Here is a 26,207-nt window from a genome sequence, read left to right as displayed (position 1 = left end):
TACTTCCAAAGTGCATACACCAAGGGAAGATGAGAATATGCCCAAGAAGCACCCTGTGAAAGGATGTGTCGTCTGCAGAGCTGCCACCCGAAAGCCTCCTCCTCCTCCCAAACTGAGCAGCTGCCAAAGAGACGCACCTTGGCTGCCATCTTGAATCAGTTCCAGCTGTGTCACGCTGACCCAGCTCTGATAATTCTTGTCTTGCCACCTCTCTGGTCTATCTCTCATTAAATGATTGAAGGCCTTTCATTTAGATAAGTAAGGAATCCTCTGATTGGGCGCTGGCTTCATGGGTACGGTATCGGTAGTGAGTAAGGGTTTTTTCCATCATTATTGTTATTGCTTCTTTTTTCCCCCTGTCCTTTGTGATCCTTGCTATTAAATATAATTAGCCTTGGGGTGAATTTGAGTGGTCGTGATTATTATTGCAATTTGGCACATCCATTAAATAACTAATTGATTATAGGCAACCAGCGTTCTATAACAAGACTGCGCCATGCCCCTCGCTGGCTCCACTTGTCCATTCATTAGAGATCAGGCACACTGCACTGAATTACCGTAATAAATTGGTTGACTCGGAAATCCCACCATGTGCTCTGGCTGGCAGTGGACACATGATCTGGCTCAGGGCCATCCACTCAGCCGGCCATTGCGACTCAACAGTTGTAACACTACAAAACCTTATCTATATATATATATAAAAGAAAGTTGTTGTTTGTTCGTTTGTTTGTTTGTTTGTTTGTTTGTTTGTTTGTTTGTCTGCACGCGCTAATCTCCTGAACGGTGAAAGATAGGAGGAAACCTCTGAAACAAAAAATGGCGGGACGGGCCCTGGGAAGGTTATAGGCTAGGAGGCGAGGCCAGTCGAGGCCACCTCGGCCAGGCTTGGCCCATTACGCAATTAAAAGCTGAGCTGAATTATAGTAGTCAATCTTCTACAGCCATGAGTAAAAGCTGAATTATAGTAGTAAAATCATTCAAAAATAACTTAAAATGTTGGGACGGTCCCCGGGAAGGTTATAGGCTAGGTGGTGAGGCTGGTCGAGGCCACCTCGGCCGGGCTTGGCCCATTACGCAATTAAAAGCTGAGCTGAATTATAGTAGTCAATCTTCTACAGCCGTGAGTAAAAGCTGAATTATAGTAGTAAATTCATTCAAAAAGAACTCAAAAATCTCGGGGCGGGCCCCGGGAAGGTTATAGGCTAGGTGGCGAGGCCGGTCGAGGCCATCTCGGCCGGGCTTGGCGCATTACGCAATTAAAAGCTGAGCTGCATTATAGTAGTCAATCTTCTACAGCCGTGAGTAAAAGCTGAATTATAGTAGTAAATTCATTCAAAAACAACTAAAAATCTCGGGGCAGGCCCAGGGAAGGTTATAGGCTTGGTGGCGAGGCCGGTCGAGGCCGCTTCGGCCGGGCTGGGCCCATTTCGCAATTAAAAGCTGAGCTGAATTATAGTAGTCAATCTTCTACGGACGCGAGTAAAATCTGAATTGTAGTAGTAAATTCATTCAAAAACAACCCGGGCAACCCCGGGTGCTTTCGGCTAGTACTAAATGAAAACAAGTTGGTTGGTTGAACTTAAAACAATTATAATATCCAGGGAATTCCTGCACAAACTGGTGTTCATACAAGTATATTGTAGCACTTTGTCTGACAGGATAGTGGGTTTGATTTCCGATGTGATGACAAACTGCCGGACTGGTTCTTCCAAGCCGAGAAAATTGCGTGACAAAGTCGCACGGTGCAATTCATGAAGAGGATGTGAATTATTGTTGGCAACCTGAACAAAATACAAATTTCTGCAATTACTACCATTTGGATGGCAAAGGCAAACCATCCAGTGTCATCCTGTCTTTGTGGTTGTTTTGGCATAAGTGAGCCTGGCTTCAGGCAAGGAATTGCAGAAAGAGCATAATTCCCTCAAAAATATTTCAAAAAACTAAATATACAAATACATATATTCCAAACCTGGAAACAGCATATCCATTGATTTGCAGAAATTTCAGCAGATCCTCAGATTTTTCTCTGTCTTTAGATTTTTCCCTCGCTGTCAAAGTGTCATAGGGCACAAGCAAAGAATGAGCACCGCCACATTCTGAGGGACACAAGGTAACATCACTCAAGTTTGTGTTCTCAATTAAATCTCAGTATGATGGAATAATTAGCATCACGTCATTACATTACATACAAACATTAACGTTTTATTTACGGTACATAATCAATTCGGCAGAAAGTCGCTGCTAATATAATTAAAGTCCAACTAGAAAGCATCTGAAAATGCAAAGCCTGTCCGTTTGTATTAAGAGGTCTTCTTCTTCCTCCGTATGCTCAAAATAACGAAAACAGTTTAAAAAGAAATACAAAACGAAAATTGACGATTTTATGCAACCTTGACCATTGACCTTTTGATCTAAAAAAAAAACAATTGACTCATACCTTTTGATTAGTGAACCAATTCAGTGACCAGATATCCTGATTCCCTAAAATTCAGGTCAATCGGGTAAAACTTGGTGATTTTACGCAACCTTGACCTTTAACCTTTTGATCTAAAAAAAATCAATCAGCTTCTTGCTTTTGATTGGTGAACCAATTCAGTGACCCAATATGCAAATTCTTTAAATTTCAGGTAAATCAGATGAAAATTGATGATTTTGTGTGACACTGACCTTTGACCTTTTGACCAAATTATTAATTTGCCTTCGCTATATTCTCATAATAAAGCTTGGTTGAAAATTTGATGAAAAATTCAAATAGTAAATTTAAATTACAGGTCCATTGGATGAAAATTGAAGATTTTATGTGATGCTGACCTTTTGACATACCTATTGACGTACCTTTTGACAACAACAACAACAACAACAAAATTAGTTGATTTAGTTGATTCATTGAATTAGACAAAATTAGCAATTTTCCTTCTCCATATTATCATAATAAACCTTTGGTGAAAATGTGATGACAAGACTCAAATGGTAAAAAAAAAAATTATGACCCAGACAGACAGACAGACACACACACAGAGACAGACAGACACACACACAGAGACAGACAGACACACACACAGAGACAGACAGACAGAAGTGATTACAAAACACCCATCTCCTGCGATTCTTGCTTGGAGGGAATTTGCAGTAATCACATTCAAAACAAGTACAGATACATTCAAAGTACACCCCCCCCCCTCCCCCCCATGCCAAATAATTAAATATCCCTCCAGCACCCTATTTAAATATCCCTATTTAATATTTAATATTAAATATCCTATTAAATAATATATCGCCTCCGGCACCCGGCAATACCGCAGTGCAGCTCATAGAGGCTGCATTGGGAGGGAGAGGTGTACACTAATTTATTGATTAATTGTGTAATTAAATTCAATAAAAGATTATCATAAAATATTTTCATAATCAATTGGCTAATAGCATAACTAAACCACTAGTGCTTCATCCGAAGATGTATCTTATAGAAATTTTATTAAATAAGTCATTAATAAAAAATAAAATAATTAATTGATTAATCAATAAATAATTAATCGATTAAATGATTAGTCAATAAATCAAAAATATCCTTTGTAGTCGCATCACTTGGTCACTGTCATGTCCAAATATTAGCTTCCTAGCTCAAAAGGTGCCTAAGATATTGCCCAGATGAGAAAGACCAGTTCACTGGTAATTCCCTGTGTGTTGCAAGAGGTGACCAACAGGGTTGGCGGCAGGAAGGGCATCCGGCCATAAAACATTGCTTCAAAAAGGGGACCACGGTGCCCAAAAAAGGCCAACCCCTGCTCTGCAGGGAAAATGGCCTCTAAAGGTGGTTGTTTTTTTGTTTTTTTTCATGGTAACATGATTGTCACCAATGTTGCTCTTTTGGATCCATTATGGGAAAGATGTACATCACCTTATTCGAGGATTGTCGCCAATGTTGCTCTTTTGGATCCATTATGGGAAAGATGTACATCACCTTATTCGAGGATTGTCGCCAATGTTGCTCTTTTGGATCCATTATGGGAAAGATGTACATCACCTTATTCGAGGATTGTCGCCAATGTTGCTCTTTTGGATCCATTATGGGAAAGATGTACATCACCTTATTCGAGGATTGTCGCCAATGTTGTATCATATAAAATTGCATCATTTAGCATTCGGAATTGCAAATGGTTGTTTATAGATTTTATGAATTTTTTATTGAAACATTTTTCTTTGTTTGTTTTATTGAAAGACACACAGATACATGATGTTGTGGCGGACACAAAAGCCCACTGGCGTGGTGACATCATTCCGCGCACCAAGTGGGCGGTGGCCACGCCTGAGGGGTAGGTGTGGCCTCATGATATACACCGGGCGCGCAGCCCGGAGCGCGCCAGTGTTACAGTGAGCTCCTGAAATAAAGACGCTTATAAGTTACCGCTTGTCCGCTTCCTCCTTGCTCGCAAGCAGCGCGCGTAACGCCACGCTTTACTGGTGACCCCCTCGACGTTGGATCTGCCAGAGCGATCCTTCCACACGCGACGCCATTGCCATGGCCAACTTCATCAAACTTCCCGAATTTTGGGAGGCTCAGGCCGAAGTCTGGTTCGTCCAGGCCGAAGCCCAATTTCAGCTTCGGCGCCTCACCGGCGATGACACGCGCTATTGCCACGTCGTCGCCTCCCTCGGGCCCGGCACGGCCGCTCGAGTTGTGTCCGTCCTTCGCCACCCACCGGACGGCCACAAGTACGAGGCACTCAAGCGGCTACTCCTAGCCACGTTCGGCCTCACGGTCGACGCACGGGCCGACCGCCTCCTGGATCTCCCCGAGCTCGGTGACACGCGCCCGTCGGTCCGAATGGACCATATGCTGTCACTGTTGGGCGACGAAGCCCCCGGTTCTCTATTCCGGGCGCTTTTCCATCGCCAACTTCCAGCGCAGGTTCGCCTCGCGTTGGCCGGGACCGGGCTAACGGAACCCCGAGCATTGGCAGCGGAGGCGGACAAGTACTTCGCCGCTTCGGACACGCGGGCGAGAGTCGGCGTGGCCGTCACGGCCCTCGTGGCTGATGCTGCTGATGCTGCTGCTGATGCTGCTGATCCACAGCATCAGCTTATACAGCATACGCAGCATGCTGATACGCACCTCGTGACCGCCGCCACGCCCCGCCCACCGCCGCGGCGAAAACCGCCACCGCGGGGAAACCCACCAACTCCACCGGCCTGGCGGAGCCAGCCGCGCTCCTCCAGCTCCACCACCTGGTGCTGGTTCCACGCCAAGTTCGGCCACGAAGCTCGGCAGTGTCATCCGCCATGCTCCTTCAACAGGTCGGGCAACGCCCGGGCCGGCGCTCAATAGTGGCGATGAGCGCCGGCCGTTCGAGCAGCCTGCTGTTCATAACGGACACCTTCTCCGGGCGCCGTTACCTGTGCGACACGGGAGCGCAGGTGAGTGTCGTTCCCGTCGGCACGTCAGACAAGCACGCCGCGGGTGGGGGCCCCGCGCTGCTTGCCGCGAACGGGACGCCCATCCGTACGTACGGAAAACGCTGCCTCTCTCTGCGGTTCGGAGGGCAGGTTTTCCGATGGACGTTCGTCACCGCCGACGTGCCCATGGCACTGCTTGGCGCAGACTTCCTGTGCGCTAATGGGCTCCTGGTCGACGTCAAGCGCAGACGTCTTGTCCAGGCCGAGACGTTCAGCTCGCTCGCTTGTGCGTTGCCCAGCTCAACGAGCGGCTTGCCAAGCGGCTTGCCGAACGGTTCGGTTCCGGCCACGTTGGTCTGTACGCTTCCGGCAGCGGACGCATTCACCCGCCTCCTCGCCGGCTTCCCGGCCCTCACGCGGCCCACCTTCTCGGCGGGGGCCGTCAAGCATGGGGTGGCCCATCACATCCCCACCGTCGGGCCACCGGTCTACGCCCGGGCACGCCGCCTCGAGCCGACGAAGCTGGCGGTGGCAAAAGCGGCGTTCGCTACCCTGGAGCGACTCGGCATCGTTCGGCGCTCAGAGAGCGTTTGGGCGTCGCCGCTGCACATCGTGCCGAAGCCCGGCGGGGGATGGCGACCGTGCGGGGACTATCGCCGTCTCAATGACGTCACGACTCCCGTCCGCTACCCCGTCCCCAACATTCAGGACTTTTCCGCCCGTTTGGCGGGCATGTCCTTCTTCTCGAAGGTGGACCTCATACGCGGCTACCATCAGGTCCCCGTCAGGCCGGAGGACGTCCCGAAGACGGCGGTCATCATGCCATTCGGACTCTTCGAGTTCCTGCGCATGCCCTTCGGTCTGAAGAATGCGGCTCAGGCGTTCCAGCGACTGATGGACAGCGTCCTGTGTGACTTGGATTTTGTCTACGTCTACCTGGACGATATCCTCGTCGCCAGCGCGTCCCGCGAAGAGCACCTGCGCCACCTCCGCACGCTCTTCGAACGCCTGGGCCAGCATGGCCTGATTGTGAACCCCGCAAAGTGCCGGTTCGGCGCCACCATAATCGATTTTCTGGGGCACCGTGTCACCAGGCACGGAGCCGTCCCCCTGCCGGCCAAGGTGGAGGCGGTGAAGGGGTTTCCGCGCCCCCGCACGATCAGAGGGCTGCAGGAGTTCCTGGGCATGGGTGAACTTTTACCATCGGTTCCTGCCCCGTATCGCCCAGCTCCTGCGCCCCCTGCACGAAGCTCTCCGAGGTAAGCCAGGCAAAGGCGACGTTACCTGGACCGAGCAGATGGACACGGCGTTCACGGGCGCGAAGCTCGCCTTGGCTAACGCCACCATGCTCGCGCACCCGGCGCCCGATGCACCGATGGCCCTCACCACCGATGCCTCGGACTACGCGGTGGGCGCGGTGCACGAGCAATGGGTGCGTGGAGCTTGGCAACCGCTGGCGTTCTTTAGCCGGCAGCTTCGCCCGCCCGAACGCCGTTACAGTACCTTCGACCGCGAGTTGCTCGGTCTTCACTTGGCGGTCAGGCACTTCCGCCATCTGCTCGAGGGCCGTGCGTTCACTGCCTTCGTCGACCACAAGCCGCTGATCTTCGCGATGGGCAAGGTCACCGAGCCGTGGTCGGCCCGGCAGCAGCGTCACCTCTCGGCCGTGTCCGAGTACACGACGGACATCCAGCACGTCGCGGGGAAGGACAACCCGGTGGCGGATTGCCCTTCCCGGGCCGTCGCCCACGCAGTCCACCTCGGCATCGACTATGCCCGTATGGCAGCGGACCAGGCCGCTGACCCCGACGTCCAGGCCTTGCGGACCGCCGTCACGGGCCTCCGCGTCACCGAGGTGGCGTTCGACGGCGCGGGCGCGGCCCTCTTGTGCGACGTCTCCCTCGGGCGTCCTCGCCCCATCGTGCCCGCGGGCTGGCAGCGCCAGGTGTTTGACGCCATCCACGGCCTGTCCCACCCGGGCGCGAGGGCCTCCCAAAGGCTGATCGCCAACAAGTTCGTCTGGCATGGCCTCCGGAAGGCCGTCCGCGGCTGGGCCAGGACGTGCCTCGCGTGCCAGCGCGCCAAGGTGCACCGGCACACCCAGGCCCCGTTGGCCCCGTTCACGGTGCCGGAACGCCGGTTTGACCACGTCCACGTGGACCTGGTGGGACCTCTGCCCCCCTCGCGGGGTTTCACCTACGTCCTCACCATGGTGGACCGCACCACCCGGTGGCCGGAGGCCGTGCCCTTGGCGTCGACAACGGCAGCCGATGTCGCGCAGGCTTTCATCGCCACCTGGGTCGCCCGGTTCGGCGCCCCCTCAGACATCTCGTCCGACCGCGGCCCCCAGTTCACCTCGGAGCTCTGGGGGGCGGTCGCGCAGGGGCTCGGGGTCCGGCTGCACCGAACCACGGCCTACCACCCCCAGGCTAACGGCCTGTGTGAGCAATTTCACCACTCATTGAAGGCCGCGCTCCAGGCCACCCTCCGCGACGGCGGCTGGGTCGACAGGCTCCCCTGGGTCCTGCTGGGCCTCCGGACGGCGCCCAAGGAGGACCTGCGCGCATCCGCGGCGGAGTTGGTCTTCGGGCAACCGCTGCGGGTGCCGGGCGAGTTCCTCCCCGACTCCACGGCACCATGGTCCGCGGCACAGCAGCGCTCCGCTCTGCAAGAGACCGCCCAGAGGTTTGCCCCGGTGCCAACGGCATGCCACGGGCACCCACCGACGCACGTCGCCCCGGAGCTTCGCACGGCGGAGTACGTCTTCGTCCGCCACGATGCCCACCGGACACCACTGCGGCCCCCGTACGACGGGCCTTTCCGCGTGCTAGAGACCGGGGCGAAGCACTTCACCCTGGACATCGGCGGTACTCCTGACCGCGTTTCGGTAGACCGCCTCAAGCCGGCCCACCTCGACGTGGACCATCCACCGCCAGTGGCCCGACCCCCACGTCGGGGCCGCCCCCCTGCGGGCGGACCCCAGGCACCACCCAGCCCCACCGCCACGCCGCCCCCCGGTCCTGCACCCATCCCAGGGGCAGCCAGGGGCATCCCACCTGGCATCCCTGCACCCCGGACGCCGCCGATCGCCAGGGGGCGCTTCGGCCGGGTCATTCGTCTGCCCCGCAAACTGGCCCTCCAGGTGCGCGGGAATTCTGGGGGGGCGCGTGTGGCGGACACAAAAGCCCACTGGCGTGGTGACATCATTCCGCGCACCAAGTGGGCGGTGGCCACGCCCGAGGGGTAGGCGTGGCCTCATGATATACACCGGGCGCGCAGACCGGAGCGCGCCAGTGTTACAGTGAGCTCCTGAAATAAAGACGCTTATAAGTTACCGCTTGTCCGCTTCCTCCTTGCTCGCAAGCAGCGCGCGTAACGCCGCGCTTTAATGTCATCATTTCCAGTGTGGCTAACATTGGTTTATATTTATGCTCCAGTGATATTCTTTACTCAGAGAGCCAGGCATTCTTCCACCTTGAATAAGTATGCAGGTGGGATCACCAGTCCATGCACAACCTATGCCATGGGATTAAAAAAAAATTGAGGACTGATGGTCCTGCAGCTCACCTGACTAGTTGCCAAAAAGGGGAGTGACACATGGGTCAGGGTAAAAAGAAAAGCTGGATTTACAATACACATTTTAAGTCAGGTAGTATTGACATGATGTTCACAGTAGTGCAACTCCCCACTGTCTATGAGCCATCATTTTTGAGATATTGCCCACTTCCGGTATGATGATGTCACTTCCTGCTGTGTCAGGATCCCTATTTGATCCCTATTTGATAAGGTGCAACACCAAAGTGTCTATAGTTCATATTTTTCAAGATCTTCTGTCTCCTGTCTTTCTGTCTTCCACCGACTCCTCTCTGGCCAAGCCCCCACCCCCCCCCCCCCCCCCAGCCCTGTCTGTGCTCAGTCCCCTAAATATTCCTGCAGGTCGCACAAGATCTGCCTGCAACCCTCTTATGGTTAAACTGCCAAAATCAAGACTCTCTGCTCACCTTCACTCCTTCATTCCTCTTTTCTTCCGCCTCTGGAACAAACTCCCTCACTCTCTTCAATCCCACTCCTCCCTCCAGGTCTTTAAAACAGCTGTTCACCACCATCTCTTATCCTCCCCCATCCAAAACCTTGATCTTTTCTACCTTCGTTAATTCACCCCAGATCCACTTTTCTGAAATACTGACTTCTTTCCTGGAAGTCCTTGTGTTTTTTTATCCATTTTTGTCCAGCTGTGTCCATGTGTTTTTTTTTTTACTTCTCTCACCCTTTTACCTTCGGACGAAATTTGGTGGACAGTTTGGATGTGTGAGAAGGATGAATTGATTAGATTTGGGTGAAGATCTGGATCTGGACTGGATCCGGATACTAGAATTAAACTAGAACGGCACTCGGTAGAACGCATACCTCCACCAGGCTGAACAGTTAATGTTTTGTATCCCACTGATAGGCCTGATCTGGATTCGGACCTGAACCAAAATCTAATCGGCTTGTTCTTGTCACCTAACCAACTCGTCCAACAAGTTTATTCATAACTCGTCCACAACTTTTTAAAATATCATGTTATATATCACTTTTCGCCTGATCTCTCAATGGTGAAGAATCACTCAAAAATTAAATAACTCAAAAATCTTATCCAAACCCATATTCAGATCGTCATCAAAATCGAATCGAATCGTCCTTATCACACATCCAACCTGTCCACCAGGTTTCGTCCAAATCCGTCCATAACTTTTTATGATATCCTGCTATATATAGTTTTTGGCCGTATCTCCCAATGGTGAAGAATCACTTAAAAATTATTGTAGCCGGGTCCGAAGTTGGATCTTCACCAAAATCTAAATATTACGTCCGTGTCACATACATTAACCCTCTGCCAAATTTCATCTGAATCCATCCACAACTTTTTGGGATATCTTGTTCACAGGCAGACAGACAGACAAATGAAAAATCACTCATAGAGCAACACTTGGAAAAACAGAACAAAGTAGCATGGCACTCAGTAGAGCATCCTGTTGACCTCAAAAATAATTTGTGGTAGAATTCAGTGACCTGATATGCAAATCGTCTTCAAAGTTTAAGTTCATCGGAGGAAAATTGACAATTTTAGAAATTTGGCCTATGTTGACCTTTTGGCCGATGTTGACCTCAAAAATAGTTGGTGGTTGGTTTCAGTAATCTGATTTGTAAATCCCATTCAATTTTCAAGTCAATCTGATGAAAATTGAGGATTTTAGAAATTTGTTGGTGGTTGGTTTCATTCCAACCGTTCATTTCCAACCATTTCATTTTCCAACCATTTCATTCCAACCATTTCATTACAAAGGTCAACACCTTTGGCCTATGTTGCTCTTTTGGCCTATGGTAATCTCCAAAATAGTTGGTGGTTGAATCGAGTTAGCTGATATGTAAATCCCATTCAAATTTCAAGTGAATCGGATGAAAATTAAGGATTTTAGAAATTTGAAATTGTTGTTGACCTTTGGCCTATGTTGCCCTTTTGGGCTACGCTGATCTCAAAAATAGTTTATGGTTGAATTTAGTTAGCTGATATGAAAATCCCATTCAAATTGCAAGTCAATAGGAAGAAAATTGAAGATTTTAGAAATTTGAAAGAAAGTGGTTGACCTTTGGCCTATGTTGACCTTTTGGCCTATGTTGATCTCAAAAATAGTTGGTGGTTCAATTCAGTTTGCTGATATGAAAATCCGATTCAAATTCCAAGTCAATCGGATGAAAATTGAGGATTTTAGAAATTGGAAAAATGTGGTTGACCTTCGGCCTATGTTGACCTTTTGATCTTTTGACCTCAAAAATATATAGGATTTTGTCAGACCACAAACTCTACCATTTGGTGAAGTTTCGTGAAGATCGGTTTAAAATTGTGACCTGTAGGAAAGTATAAGTGAGCGGACAGACAGACACACACACACACACACACACACACACACACACACACACACACACACACACCGGAGTGATCAGAATACTTGGAAAAAAAAATCGGCCAAGTAACAAACAAACAAACAAACAGACAAACAGACAGACAGGGGTGAAAACTTCCCATCCAATTTCGGTGGTGAAGGTAAAAAAAAAAGATTTTAAAAATGATTTAAAAGTGAAAGTAAAAGTCTTCACCCGAGAGAGATTGGGACAAAAACTATTATGTAGCTCGAAATTTCAAAAAGTTGTGGACGGATTATGACAAAACCTGGTGGATGAGCTTTGGTCAGTGACGCAATTTGATTTGGTTGAGGTCCAGATGCAGATCCGGCCTTTTTTTTTTTTTTTTTTTTTTGTTGTATACAAGATCGAGGCTCGTGAAAGAGCTAACATTAATCACACAAAAAGTCAAACCGACACATAAAACACAAAATAAGGAGAGCGGTAGACAAGATGGGGAGAGAGGGGGAAGGACACAAACACAACATTTGAGAGCAGGGACATCGAGAGATCTGTGGGAGAGGTATAAAACATATGAACACTGCAAGGACTTCCAGGAAAGAAGTTGAAATTTCAAAAAGAAAAAAAAAAGTGTATCTGGGGTGAATTAGCTGGGGTAGAAAAGATCAAGGAAAAAATCAAGGGGAAGTTTGTTCCAGAGGTGGGAGAAAAGGGGAATGAAAGAGTGAAGGTGAGCAGAGAGCCTAGATTTTGTCTTATATATATGCCGTATATCGCTGCTGTTTGTTTTCTTGATTCTTGTCTTTTTGCAATTGTTGTTTTCATGTATTGTTATGCATTATGTTTTCCACTCTGTCAAAGCGCCTTTGGGCTTCTGGAAAAGCGCTATACAAAATAAATGAATTATTATTATTATTATTATAGATTTTGGCAGTTTAACCATAAGAGGGTTGCTGGCAGATCTTGTGCGACCTGTAGGAATATTTGGGGGACAGAGCACAGAGAGCTGGGGGGAGCCAGTCCGGAGAGGAGTCGGCAGAAGACAGAAAGACCACCAACCTGCCTGCGGTGAGTGAGTGAGAGGCCCTTGGAGTTAGCTTCATCGCGGGAGATTCCAATGATTCTGAAAACTTTGGTTTCAACAGCGTGAAGCTGAGCTAGGTGTGAGGCAGGAGCACCAGCCCAGAGGGGAGAGCAGTATTCCATTGAGCTGTGGATGAAAGCCTTGTATGTGGTGAAGAGCTCAGGTGTGCCAAGGATGGACTTCGCACGACGGAGGATGCCCAGTCGGCGACTGGCTTTGGAGGCCAGCTTGGAAATGTGGTTTTCCCAGGAAAGATCATGGCAGATAGTGAGACCCAAAAGCTTGAGCGACAGAACTTCTTGGAGAGGATTGTTGAGAAAGTAGATGGGAGGGTTTTCCAGTCGGTCTTTTTGTAGAGATTATTTAATGTTTTTCGATTATTTAATTATTTAATTAATTTTCACAAAGCTACAGTTTCGGATGAAGCACTGGTGGTTTAAGTATGCTACTAGCCAAACGATTGAGAAATTAATTATTTTACGATTATTGTTTATTTATTTTAATTACGCAATTAATCAATCAATTATTGTACACCTTTCCCTCCCCTCCCAATATTGTCTCTTTATGCTGCATGGCAGCATCGCAGGGCGCCTTAGGCCTTGGGCACCCCAGCACTGCCGCGAGCTGGAGGATATGTTATACAGTATATTTATTTGGCATGGAGGCGGTGTACTTTGAATGTATCTATCTGTACTCGTTTGTTTTTGTTTCACACAAATATGCAAGTTATCACCAACACCCCGAGCCAAGCTCCACATTCATGCCCAAAGCTCCAGGGGACACTGCATCATCATATTGGTCATTCCTCCCCAAAGTGATGCAATCTGTGGGGTGAACTCCAATCGACTCTTGGCCCAATATGCATATCAATTAAAGAACGAAAGAAAGAAATATTTCAGAATATTTCAACCTCTTTTATACTTATTTCTGCCTCCCAGAGAAATTGAATGCCAGTTGGAAGCATTGGTGTTTAGGCCATTGGCCTGCATATTGATTACATAATAACAAAGTAATGTGATCCTGCTGCTTTTCCCAATGCTCAGGTGTTGCAAAGTAGCAATTTATGGATGAAGCATTGACACATTCTGTACATAGTCCAATTTGCAGTACAAGAACACCAACTGTACAAAACACCTTTTATTCCAATTCATTTAAACATGACTATTAGTAATGTTGTGATGGATAAGTGATGTAAGTTTTCCAAAAAGCCTGAAAGTTAGGTACTTGATACCATGAAATGTGGATCACATTTACGCCGAAAGAACTACCACCAGGGGTTAACCTGCATCAAAAATGACAGTGTGTGCACAAAGTATTAAAAAAAAAAAAAGCCTGTCATCAGCTTACTCCCATTAACTACAAAAATATTTACCCTTTTCTTCCACTTCCTATCGCAATTCTCAAACAATCTCTCTCCCTTATCCCCGTTTCACACATTCTCTTTTCAACCTTCCATACTTTCAGTTTCACCTTCCATACATCTTTTTTTTTTTCTTTTTTCTTTTTTTTTTTAATATACAGGATCGAGGCTCGTGTAAGAGCTAAGATTAATGACAAAAAAACAAACGGACACATAAGACGAAATTAAGGGAGTGGGAGACAAGATGGGGAGAGAGAGGGAAGCACGCAAGTACAACATTTGAGAGCAGGGACATCGGGAGATCTGTGGGAGGGAGAGGGCTTGGGGGAAGGAGACGTGGGAAGGGCGGTGCAGGGTGGGAGAGGTAAAAAAAAAAAAAAACACATGGACACAGCTAGGACTTCCAGGAAAGAAGTCTGTATTTCAAAAAAGTGGATCTGGGGTGAATTAACAGGGGTAGAAAAGATCAAGGTTTTGGATGGGGGAAGATAAGAGATCTCAATTTCAAATTAACTTTCCCCTTAAAATTGTCCATTCAAATTATCCATGTAAAGCATGAGAAAATTGGCCCTTGAGCTACTCATGCATAATCATGACTGAATGATACTCAACCTCCTGCCTGGTTCGCACATTACGTCTCAGATTGTAAGATTATTTCAAAATGAAATAGAGCAAATGTTAATTAAAGTTAATAAATGTGTCTTTTAATATTTAAGTGTATTCATCTAGTGGTATAAGAAAATATGAACATTTTTATAGTGCAGTAATATGAAATCATCACAAAAAATTATTAACAAAAATACTTTAAGCATTTCCCCGATAAGTGTTAAGTCTAAAAGGGGGTGAGGGTGTGAAATGGGTGCTGGAATTGGGGAGCACCTCTTGTGATACATTTCCTATTGAAAATTATACGATGAATTTAGAATAAATTGAAAATTTCAATTGTAGATAGCCAATCGTTTCAAACATGCGAGTACTGTATATCACTTGTGGCATGTACATGGACACAAACACATGCCCAGAATCAATGCATCATATAATAAAATGTTATGGTGTAAAAAGCAATGCATACCTTTGGTTTGCATTTCCATTTTGAGTTTCCTGGCCCATGAGTTGTGGTGATTTTCAGCCAACATTTCAGCCACAGCCTGTCAAAATATATGTTTTAATCAAAAGGAAGGAAAATTTCAATGATAAATATAACAGGAGATGACTTCAAGTGAAACCCATTCATTATGTTCTTCAGCATTGATTTACGTCATCAAGTTAACCTGTGGTAATACATCATTCTAAGCCTGGTGTTGGCTTAACGGCTAAAGTGGCAGGCTTAAGATCTCAGGGTCTTGAGTTTAAGCCCCTGAAGTGCCGTTGAAATAACACTTTGTGGGTTGACCCAGCCTGTTATCCTTCCGAGGTCCACAAAAATAATCCCACGTCACCTACCCTCCCCACATCTCCACCCACCACCACATAGGCGGTTTGAGTGGTATAAGCAGTGAACTCTGCCAGGGAGGGGGGTTATTGACACCTTTTTCACTCCCAGAAGAAGCAGGTGTGGCTATTACTAAAATGAGACGGGTCCGTCTGCCACGAAGACGAAGCAGGACCTTGAGCAGGGAATGTGTATTGACACCATTTTTGGGAACAGGTACTACTAGTTTCACAAAAATCAGGTATTAATTAACTGAGCATCTTCACTAATTGTATCCAAGTTCATTATGAGATCAATAACCCTTTCCTGAATATTAATGTCTGACAGTGCATGAAGTGTTACTAGTTGCACTAATTTATGAGGAATCCTTCGAGTGTTATTAGGATTGCAAAATAAACAACATACAGTCGTGGCCAAAAATATTGGCACCCTTGCACTTTTTTCAAATAATGCACCATTTATTCCAGAAAATTATTGAAATTAAAAAATATTTTGGAATCCACAAATGCATTTCTTTGGTTTGCAGTGGATCAAAACAAAAAAATCTGAAAAAATTACTAAATCTTACGCTTTTCCATGCAGAAATCCTAAAATGGCCGGGACAATATTATCGGCACCTTTAGAAGTTGTTAGTGTTACGGATTCGTCACTTCCGTCGTTGTGGTTTTCATCCACTGTAAGCATTTTTGGTTCCATGTACTATTATTATTATCGTTTAAGTGAAATGGAGATAACTGTTTGCAAAAGGTAAAAAAATTAGTGTTTTAAAAGAAATCGGAAACCGGATCGAGAGAAAACCAGAAGAAGAAGAGGAGGAAGCGAAAAGCGGAGCAAGAGAGGTCGGGAAGAAAAGCCGAGCTGCTTTGAGGTCTCGAGGAGACGCTGGCGAACGGGGGTCACGAGCGAACTTTGGGTTTCCCGGGAAAGGGATTCATGCGACAGAGTGGTTATCGCTGTGACAGATAAACCGGCGTGTCGGGTTTTGCGGTTGATTCCGAAGAGAATCATTGGAGTGCAGGTACGCCTCCAGTACGGGCCCATCGGCCATTTTGCCTCGCTCCCGCCTTTTCGCATCGCTTCAGCCTTTTCACCGCGCTACAGCCATTTCACCACACCCAGCCATTATCCTGGTTTGCATGTGTAACGTGGATTTCGATTGGGAATTTGTGGTTCTCCGTTTGGGAGCCGTTGAACGTTCATACCCAAAGGTGTGATTTCCCAATCGCCTTTTGAGGGCACCTTTGTGCCTCTTTGGCAGCGTGACTCAGCCGAACTGGATTCTGGTCTCGATACGACATCGTTCTTGCGATCACCGGAGCGTGGATCGACTTTGGCTTGGTGCCGGGACAGAGACTTTGGGAATGTTCTTTTCGCTCACTTGGAGCACAGTGAGTTATATTGTAAGAAACTGATGGTACCATCATAGGAATGATATAATATTTGTTGTACAATTGATTCATATTGTTCTTGTGCTGTTATTCTTGTGTGACCTTAATACAATACTTGTTTATTGGTAACAATTGGTGTGGTTTCACCATTGGTCATTGACACACAGAATAACACATCTTTCTGCCGTGACTCCTTTCGGGGCTCGTAGGTACACTGTAACCGGGGTTTGGGGAGGAGCACGTAACATTAGAAATAATTAGATTTCAAGCAGGTGATTTTCCTTTACTTTGGAATTGAACTCACCCATGGTGAGTTGCAGGTGCCTGCAATATAAAAATCACTCATTCAACCAGTTTGAACAGAGAAAAGGAGTCATTCTGCTGTTTTGTGTCACTGTGTGTACCGCAATGAGCATGGAGAAAATAAAAAAAACCCAGAGAATTGTCTGAGTAGGCCTCAGGGTCCATCTCCAGAGACCTTGATGATCCTGTGTCCTCCATACACAATGTTATCAGGAAGTTTAAGGTTCATGGCACTGCAGCCAACTTCCCTGGATGTGGCCGCAAGAGAAAACTTGATCGAAGATTGTAGCAAAGGATTGTCCGAATGGTGGAGAAAGCACCTCGATCAACTGCCAAAGAGATTCAAGCTGACCTTCAGACACAAGGTACGACAGTTTCAACTCGCACTATCCATCGCCAACTCAATGCAAGGGGGTTCAATGGTAGGAGACCCAGGAGGACCCCACTGCTGAGAGAGAGACATAAGAAAGCCTGACTGGAGTTTGCCAAAAAACACTTGAACAAGCCAAAATCCTTCTGGGAGAATGTCCTGTGGACCGATGAGACCAAATTAGAGCTTTTACTAAAGCACATCATCTCTATGTTTACAGAAAACAAAATGAAGCCTTCAAAGAAAAGAACACCTTCCCTACAGTCAAACATGGACGAGGTTCAGTGATGTTTTGGGCTTGCTGTGCTGCCACTGGCACTGGGTGCCTTGAATGTGTGCACGGCATCATGAAATCAGGAGATTATCAAGGCATTTTGGAGCGAAATGTTCAACCCAGTGTCAGAAAGCTGGGTCTCCGTCGAAGCTCATGGATCTTCAGCAGGACAATGACCCCAAACACATTTCAAAAAGCACACAGGAATGGTTCAAGACAAAAGGCTGGACTGTTCTGAACTGGCCAGCAATGAGTCCAGATCTAAATCCCATTGAACACCTGTGGGGAAATCTGAAAACAGCTTTTGGGAGAAGGCACCCTTCAAATCTGGGAGAAATGGAGCAGTTTGTACAACAAGAGTGGGCCAAGCTGTCAGTAGAGAGGTGGAGGAAGCTTATTCATGGCTACAGGAAGCGCTTGACTGCAATTATTTTGTCCAAAGGTTGTGCTACCAAATATTAAGTCTCGGGTGTCAATAATTTTGTCAATGCCATTCATTTTAATTTTCTGATTTAAAAGGATATATTAAGTTCTGGATAAAAAACAAAGGTTCTGTAATATTTAAAGTGAAATAAAGAATTGTGGAGACCAAATACTTTTGTCAATTTCAACTGACTTTTAGAGAAAATTGTGAGTTATTTGAAAAAAGTGCAAGGGTACCAATATTTTTTGCCATGACTGTACAAACAAGAAGACATCACGCAGAGCACGATACTTGCAAAATCTACCCCTCCCCCAAATAAAAAGTTGCCATGGATACATAAAATTGTCCATTTCATTAATATTAAAATTGACGCTCTTTATCAAAGCTCGGGTCAATCAGATTTAAAATAATGATTTTTCAGATGAAAATTGATGATTTTAGAAGTTTCACCTTGAGTTGACCTTTGACCTTTTGACATCAAAATCGATGGTTTCCCAATTCCGTGATGCACCATGCAATTGCTGTTTAATTTTTCAGTCAATCGGATGAAAATTGATTTTTCAGAATAAATTGATGATTTTGGAAGTTTGATCTTGAGTTGACCTTTGACCTTTTGCCCTCAAAAATATTTCGTTTCCCAATTTATTGACTCGATATGCAAATGCTGTTCAATTTTCAAGTCAATAGGAATGAAAAATGACAATTTTGGAAACTTGACCTAAAGATAGCCTTTGACCTTTGACCTCAAAATCAATAGGCTTCTTCTTTATGACCAACTCTACCATCTGGTGAAGTTTCGTGTCGATAGGTTTAAAATTGTGACCTGTAGGCGATTGACAGACAAACAAACAGACAGAATAATGCACAAGACAAACATATTTTCATAAAACAGAGAATTATGAAATATAAACATACTTGTAGTTCCCTGGAGAGGGTCACATTTGTCATGTCTAATGGTCGTGGTGTATATCCATGTGGTAATTCAAATGAACCTTGCTGTGGAAAAACAAAATTAAAATTCATGAAACATTCCCAATAAATGAAATCTCTCAAGTAATATGTCCAAGTAATATGCAGGAGGAATTACTAACAACCATTATTGTAAAATAACAAATTACCTCAAGATTATTGGGATCACATTTTAATGTCAGAGAAGGAAAACGAGAATGTGGGGGAAAGGCATACGGTAAAGGTATTTCACTCAAAGAGTAATCATGTGAATGATCAAAAAACAAGGTTAATGTAAATACAATGATACAAAAGCTTTGTATTGTAAAATAAAATATAAAAAACAACAAACGTCATTGTACATTAGGCAATGCAATATTAAGGACGGATGACGGATTCTACCGGGGAGGTGGATGACCGATACTTGAGGATTATAAGACTCATTTATTTGATATCAAATTGGACTCATCCATCATGTACCTGAATTGGACATTAACAATTGGAATTTTCCACACACCTTGGTTCATTAAAATATCAAACTGGTAAAGTATATTGAGATTTTGCATGATTCTTTTTTTTTGTATACAACATCGAGGCTCATGTAAGAGCTAACATTAAATCACATAAAAACAAACTGACACATAGAACATATGATAAAGGGAGCGGGATACAAGATGGGGAGAGAGAGGGAAGCACACAAGTACAACAATAGAGAACAGGGACATTGGGAGATCTGTGGGAGGGAAAGGGCTTGGGTGGGAGGGCATGGGAAGGGGGGGGGGGGGGAGGGGTGGGAGAGATAAAACACATGGACATTGCTAGGACTTCCAGGAAATAAGTTGGAATTTCAAAAAAGTGGATCTGGGGTGGAATTAACAGGGGTAGAAAAGATCAAGGTTTTGGATGGGGGAAGATAAGAGATGGTGGTGAACACCTGTTTTAAAGACCTGGAGGGAGGAGTGGGATTGAAGAGAGTGAGGGAGTTTGTTCCAGAGAGGGGAGAAAAGAGAAATGAAAGAGTGAAGGTGAGCAGAGAGAATTGATTTTGGCAGTTTCACCATCAGAGGGTTGCTGGCAGATCTTGTGCGACCTGTAGGAATATTTGGGGGACAGAGCACAGATAGAGCCCGGGGAGCTAGGCCGGAGAGGAGTCGGTAGAAGACAGAAAGACCACCAACCTGCCTGCGGTGAGTGAGTGAAAGGACCTCGGAGTTAGCTTCATCGCGGGAGATTCTAATGATTCTGAAAGCTTTGGTTTCAACAGCGTGAAGCCGAGCTAGGGGTGAGGCAGGAGCACCAGCCCAGAGTGGAGAGCAGTATTCCATTGAGCTGTGGATGAAAACCTTGTATGTGGTGAGGAGCTCAGGTGTGCCAAGGAAGGACTTCGCACGACGGAGGATGCCCAGTCGGCGACTGGCTTTGGAGGCCAGCTTGGAAATGTGGTTTTCCCAGGAAAGATCATGGCAGATCGTGAGATGCAAAAGCTTGAGTGACAGAACTTATTGGAGAGGATTGTTGAGAAAGTAGATGGGAGGGTTGTCCATTCAGTCTTTTCGGAGAGACATGGTGAGAGTGTGAGATTTGTCAGGAATGAAGGACATGTTCCACTTGTTTTACCAGTCTGATTTTGTCCAGGTCTGCAGAGAGTGAGGAGGCTGCAGACTGCCAATCTGAGGGATGAGGTATGGAGCAGCAGAGAGTGGAGTCATCAGCAAAGAGATGGAGAGGATTTTCCAGAGAGTCGGAGAGAACATTGATGAAGACCAAATACAGACATTTTCACATTCGAATACAGTAGTGTGGTGATTTTACAGGTGTATTGTGCATAATCACTGTTATGTAAAAAAAATCTACTTTCTTATCAGCCCAAAAGTAGAATAACCAGAGGTTATTTTCATCTGTGTTGCCAGAAGCCTCTGCTAAGCCTGTTTTACATAACGACGAGGTAGAGGGTGAGGCACCCAGAGAAAACAAAACAAATGGGAGAGACCATGAGATATCAGACAGTGACGACGAGGAGAGCATTGGGTGCTGGGAAGATCAAGGAGCGATGATGACCTTTGAGTCGGAACTGCCTTCAGAGCATCTTTCATGCATTCCTGGCAATGAAATTTTAGAGTTCCTTGAAAAAAGTTTACATCGTAGGAAGAAAGTTTAAACTGCCTTGAAAAGGTGGAAAGACTACAATTTACTCGTGCATTCTCCAGATGTACTGAGAAGAGAAGGACACAAAAGTAAGGCTTCAGGCTCGGCTGATCAAGTCCGAGTCAGGAAGTTTCTTTCACAACTGTTGATCTATGGGTCTAAGAATGAACTGACTTAGGTTGGGTTTTTCTACTTTGTGAAAACAAAGAATTTTGATTTACATAATGACCGCAATATGTTTTCTCTTGGATCATTATTGAACGTCCGGCAACGGATGTAAAGATGCATTTCGGGTGCATCAAGTATTGTCCCTCTGTTTAAAGGAGAAACCTAGAGTGGCATTTCTACAAGAGATCCACACAACTCAGGTTGATGCTTTCAGATGGAGAAGTCAATGGCAAGGATCGGCGTATTTTAGTCACTTAACAGATACGTCCTGTGGGGTGGCTATCCTCTTTTCATCATCCCTAAAGGCCGATACACTTGTGATAAACGAGGTCAGTTTAGGCCGTTTGCTACATGTGAAAATACTGTTTGAGGATGTTGTTATGAACGTTTATGCGCCATGTGTTGGAGCTGGGAGAGTGCGTTTCTTTGACCACATGCGAAGATTTATGCTTACCTTACCTGACGAAGAATTCGTAATTATTGGAGGTGACTTTAACTGCACTCTCAATCCCTCACTCGATCGTGTGGGTCAAGAGCCGCATGGTCCTTCTGCTAAAGCTTTACAAGAAACAATAACGCAGTTAAACCTGAGAGACATTTGGCGTGTACAGCACCCGCACAGAATGGTCATTTACATACACGAGCATCAGGGATGGCCAAAGCTCGCAATCCCGACAAGACAGAATCTATCTGTCTTATCGTTGGTGCAGGAATATTAGTGACTGCGATATCAAATTTGCACATTTTACGGATCATAATCTGGTCTGGATAAAGCTTTCTCTTGCTGAGACGAGGCGCGGTACTGGTATCTGGCACTTCAACAATGCCTTAGTTCAGGGTGAAAGTTTTTCTATCAGTATTTCATAACTTTTGGCAAGCATGGAGAAACAGAAAATGAGATTTCTGCTCGCTTGGACTCTGGTGGGATGTGGGGAAGGTGCGACTGAAATTGTTGTGCCAGGAGTACTCATACGGAACGAGCCAAACACTTAGGATGGAGATAAGGAGGCTAGAAGAGGAGCTGCTCGAGCGTCTGACAACACTTACCCCTGCTGAATTGCAAAGGTATGAAGAAAAAAAGAACACCCTGAAAGCGTGTAGCAGTATGAATGCCCGGGGAGCGTATGTGCGCTTACGGTTGCAGCTCCTATTTGAAGAGGAATACTCCCTGAGCTATATTAAAGCTTTGGAAAAAAACGCAAGGGTCGATCTAAAACTATATGAAGTGTTCTGGATGAAGATGGCTCTGTACTTGATAAATGATAATTGCAGAAGTGTTCATGAACGAATTCGAGGCTTTTCTGCACAGCTGTATTTGGGGGAACAGTGTGGACGCTAATGCTTGTGGTACTTTGTGGAATCGCCTCCCAGTGGCTGCTCCGGAGGATTTAGAACGACTAGAGGCTCCTTTGACTGGAGGAATTTACGACTGCTCTATAGAGTTTGTCGGTAGATAAGTCCCCTGGAATTGATGGCCTATCTTGCGAGTTCCACAAAAAAGTCTGGGATCTGATTGGACATGACTACCTGAGCGTAGCCCAGGAAGCATGTGATGCAGGCCAAATGCCACAGTCTTGGCATCGAGCAACCTTGGCTTTGATTCCTGAGGAGGGAGACTTGAGAGACATGAAGAACTATCGGCCGGTGTCTCTGTTCTGTGTGGACTACAAAATAATTGCAAAAGTATTGTCAAAATTGGTGGTCTCTGACCAATCATACACTGTCCCTGGCAGAATAATATATGATAATATATATCTGGTCAAGGACTTGATACACTATGCGGACATGACTAAAACTCGAATTGGGTTCCTCTCTTTAGATCAGGAGAAAGCATTTGACTGAGTGAACCATGACTACCTCTTTGAGACCTTGCTATCCTTCGGGTTAGGGAGGAGATATGTAGATATGCTTCGGACACTTTACACTTCTGCAGAGTGCCTCATTAAAGTTAATGTTTTCTTACTCACACCTCTTCCTTTTGAGAGTGGAATAAGACAAGGATGTCCTCTGTCTGGCCAGCTATATTCCTTGTGTATTGAGCCTTTTCTCTGTCTAATGAGGCGAAGGTTAACTGGCCTCATGGTACTGGGCTGCAATAGTCCCTTCTTTCTTTCTGCGTATGTTGATGATGTTCTCGTGTTTGCGGGAAGTGCAAGAGACATGCAAACAGTTTATGACTGTCAGCAAATCTACTCAGCAGCATCATCTGCCCAAATAAATTGGTAGAAGAGCTCTGGACTACTGGCTGGAACAATGCAGATTGGCGAACTCCCGATGGTGTTTCAGCAATTATCATGGAGTCACCAGGAACTCAAACATTTGGGGGTCTATTTGTCATTCTCTCGTAATGGCTCATCGCGATTGGAGCACTCCAGAGGGAAAAATACAGGTGAAGCTGGGAGATTGGAATGGACTATCAAGGATCCTATATCTACATGGGAGAACTCTTTTACTGAAATAATTTGTCCTTCCAAAACTATTGTTCACGTTTCCTTGCATAAGTGTTCCTGATTGGTTTCTGGCTAAGAGGCAAAGGAGGTTGGTGGACTGCTTTTGGAATGGGAAGCATTGGGTATCTAGGAATCCTGAGCATGCCTCTTGCCGAAGGTGGACAAGGCTTTCCCTGCCGTCGAAGCCACTTTTACACCTTCAGGCTACAGGCAATTAAAGATACCTTTATGTGAACCCAACACCATAATGGTGCGCGCTGGCATCGTACTTTTTCAGTAAAGTGCTCGGCCTAGGGTATAAAAGGCAGATTTTCAGTATCAACTCAATTTTCTCCAAACTACAAACATATTTCCAAGCTGGCCTCCAAAGCAAGTCGCCGACTGGCAATCCTCTGTCGTGCGAAGTCCTTCCAAGGCACACCTGAGCTCCTCACCACATACAAAGCTTTTATCCACAGCTCAATGGAATAGTGCTCTCCCCTCTGGGCTGGTGCTCCTGCCTCATACCTAACTCGGCTTCACGCTGTTGAAACCAAGGCATTCTGAATCATTGGAATCTCCCACGAACACCTCAAAGACAAGTGCGCTACCTGTGCCATCCAGACTTTGCGAAGAAAATTTGACAATCTTTTAAAAAGAATGTTGTAGCGACAAAAGCAGTTGGATTCCATGGAATTATGGGGAGATAAAGGAGGGATCCTTCCAATTTGAGATAGTGGTATAAAGTTAAAGAAGCATCATCATCGTTTTGTGGACGTTTCCATGCTTGCATGTGTACTGATCTCTTGGTTTGTAAGGGGACGGTGTTGGCTTAACGGGAAAAGTGGCTGGCTTAAGATCTTAGGGTCTTGAGTTTGAGCCCATGTCATACTGTAGAAATAACAAGTGGGTTGACTCAGCCTGTCATCCAGCTGAGGTCGGCAAAATGAGTACCACCTTACTGGGATGAATGAGCCTTTCAAATATCCTGTGTCGGAGTGACGGTGGAGCAGTGGATCTGCTCAGTACCAAACTCAAACCATTAAAGATGATGACATACAGTATTGTCAAGAAGGGTATAAGTGATATATAGTTGAGAAGGAGTGGTCTTCAGAGTCTTCAACTTCCTCATCTTGGACCATATGAAATATCTCCGTTACTTGTTGAGCAAGAGCGTGGAAATCTCTTCCTAATCACATACTGTCCTCTGTCACATGAATCGGCATTAGGGTAAATTAGAGTATACCAATCCCCCATTACCCTTATATACTCAAAAAGGCAAGAAATGTACTTTGGATGTGTAACTTCATCAACGACCACCAAGAACGACTTGAAATTACCAGCACTGACCATGCGCCAAATTCTGAAGAACATGCCAGAGTGGCTCACATAGGAGGTTTTGAAAGACTCACATATGAAAGGAAGCTACAAATCTGCCTGGGCTGTGAGGTGTTGTGGACCATCAACAGCAGGAGAAAGTAATCTCATTATAGCTCACTCTCCCATCACAATAAGACCAGATCAACCTTGGATGAATGAAGAAAACATGCAGGAGAATGAGGAGCAAAATCAGGAAAGCTGCAACATGAGTAACTTCATGGTAATTATCAAAAGGAAGATTTCATTATCAGATCAAAGCAAAGCAAACCCCCAGGTTTCTGCAGGGTACACATGGTCCACCATCAACCCCTGTCTGGTGAAACTACCCAAATCCAGGATCACTGCTCACATCCACTCATTCATCTACTCACCCAATTTCCACATTCTCTTAAATCTCATTCTTCCCTTCAGGTTTTCAAGACAGCTGTTCACCACCATCTCCGAACGTCCGCAATCAAAAAGGATGATGTTTTCTACCAACGTTAACTCCTTCACAATCCCTCTCCCCCACACACACCGCAATCCCACCTCCTTCCAAATTTCCAGTTTTCCCTCCTGATGGTTTCCTTCTGTATCCATCTTGTCCATCTTGTGAATTCTCCCCTGTCTCTCAATACTCCCCACACCCATTGTTTGTCCAAGTCTGCCTCTATCTTGGTCTTCAACTTTTCTTTTGTTCTTTCCGCCCTCTCTCAACTGTCCCATTGTCCTGTCACATCCTGTCTGTTCAGTGTACCAGTCTCGACTAAATGTACACACAAAAAAGAAGCGATATCACAATCTTTGTTGTGATATCAGACAAAGGCTCCATAGCTCGTCCACACCAAGGCACAAATAGTGGTGGACAATCAAACAAATCCAAGGAGATATATTTAAAGAAAATCCAACAATAAACAATGGTGGAAACAATCAAGCAAGTTCAAATGAAACATCTGAGCTGTTCTCAAGCATCTTTACCTGAAAACATTGAGTTGACCCTCCAACTTAAACCACTTCTGCATTTCCTTCATCGTCCAATTGTCACAAGCCACAGTGCAGCAAATTCGCTTCACTTTACGTGAAGTTCAGAAGCACCCGTCTCCATTGGATACAACAAATGCTATTGGCCCAGGTGTAATGCTTATGGCAAGGAAAATAAGCTCCAGAAAATAGACACATTTTAGTGGTGTCAAATAAGATGATAATTCAAATCACTTAATAATCCTTC

At 45.8% G+C, this 26,207-nt stretch overlaps 1 protein-coding gene across 1 annotated transcript in view; it reads right to left on the bottom strand.

The window, feature by feature from the left end:
• The window catches only part of LOC137435793 (ryanodine receptor 2-like), a 633,328-nt gene that overhangs the window by 337,876 nt on the left and 269,245 nt on the right, over positions 1-26,207 (bottom strand). The window contains exons 57-59 of the mRNA XM_078785085.1: positions 18,846-18,926; positions 14,812-14,887; positions 1,970-2,096 (exon numbers count right to left, since the gene is read on the bottom strand). Of these exons, the coding sequence (XP_078641211.1) occupies positions 1,970-2,096; positions 14,812-14,887; positions 18,846-18,926 (284 nt within the window). The remainder of the gene's footprint in view (positions 1-1,969; positions 2,097-14,811; positions 14,888-18,845; positions 18,927-26,207) is intronic.

Source organism: Myxine glutinosa, chromosome 9 (genome assembly GCF_964187855.1).
Source record: "Myxine glutinosa chromosome 9, kmMyxGlut1.1, whole genome shotgun sequence".
Classification (NCBI taxonomy): domain Eukaryota; kingdom Metazoa; phylum Chordata; class Myxini; order Myxiniformes; family Myxinidae; genus Myxine; species Myxine glutinosa.
The sequence above is the reverse complement of the archived record's forward strand: the minus strand, read 5'-3'. Positions and strand labels throughout refer to the sequence as shown.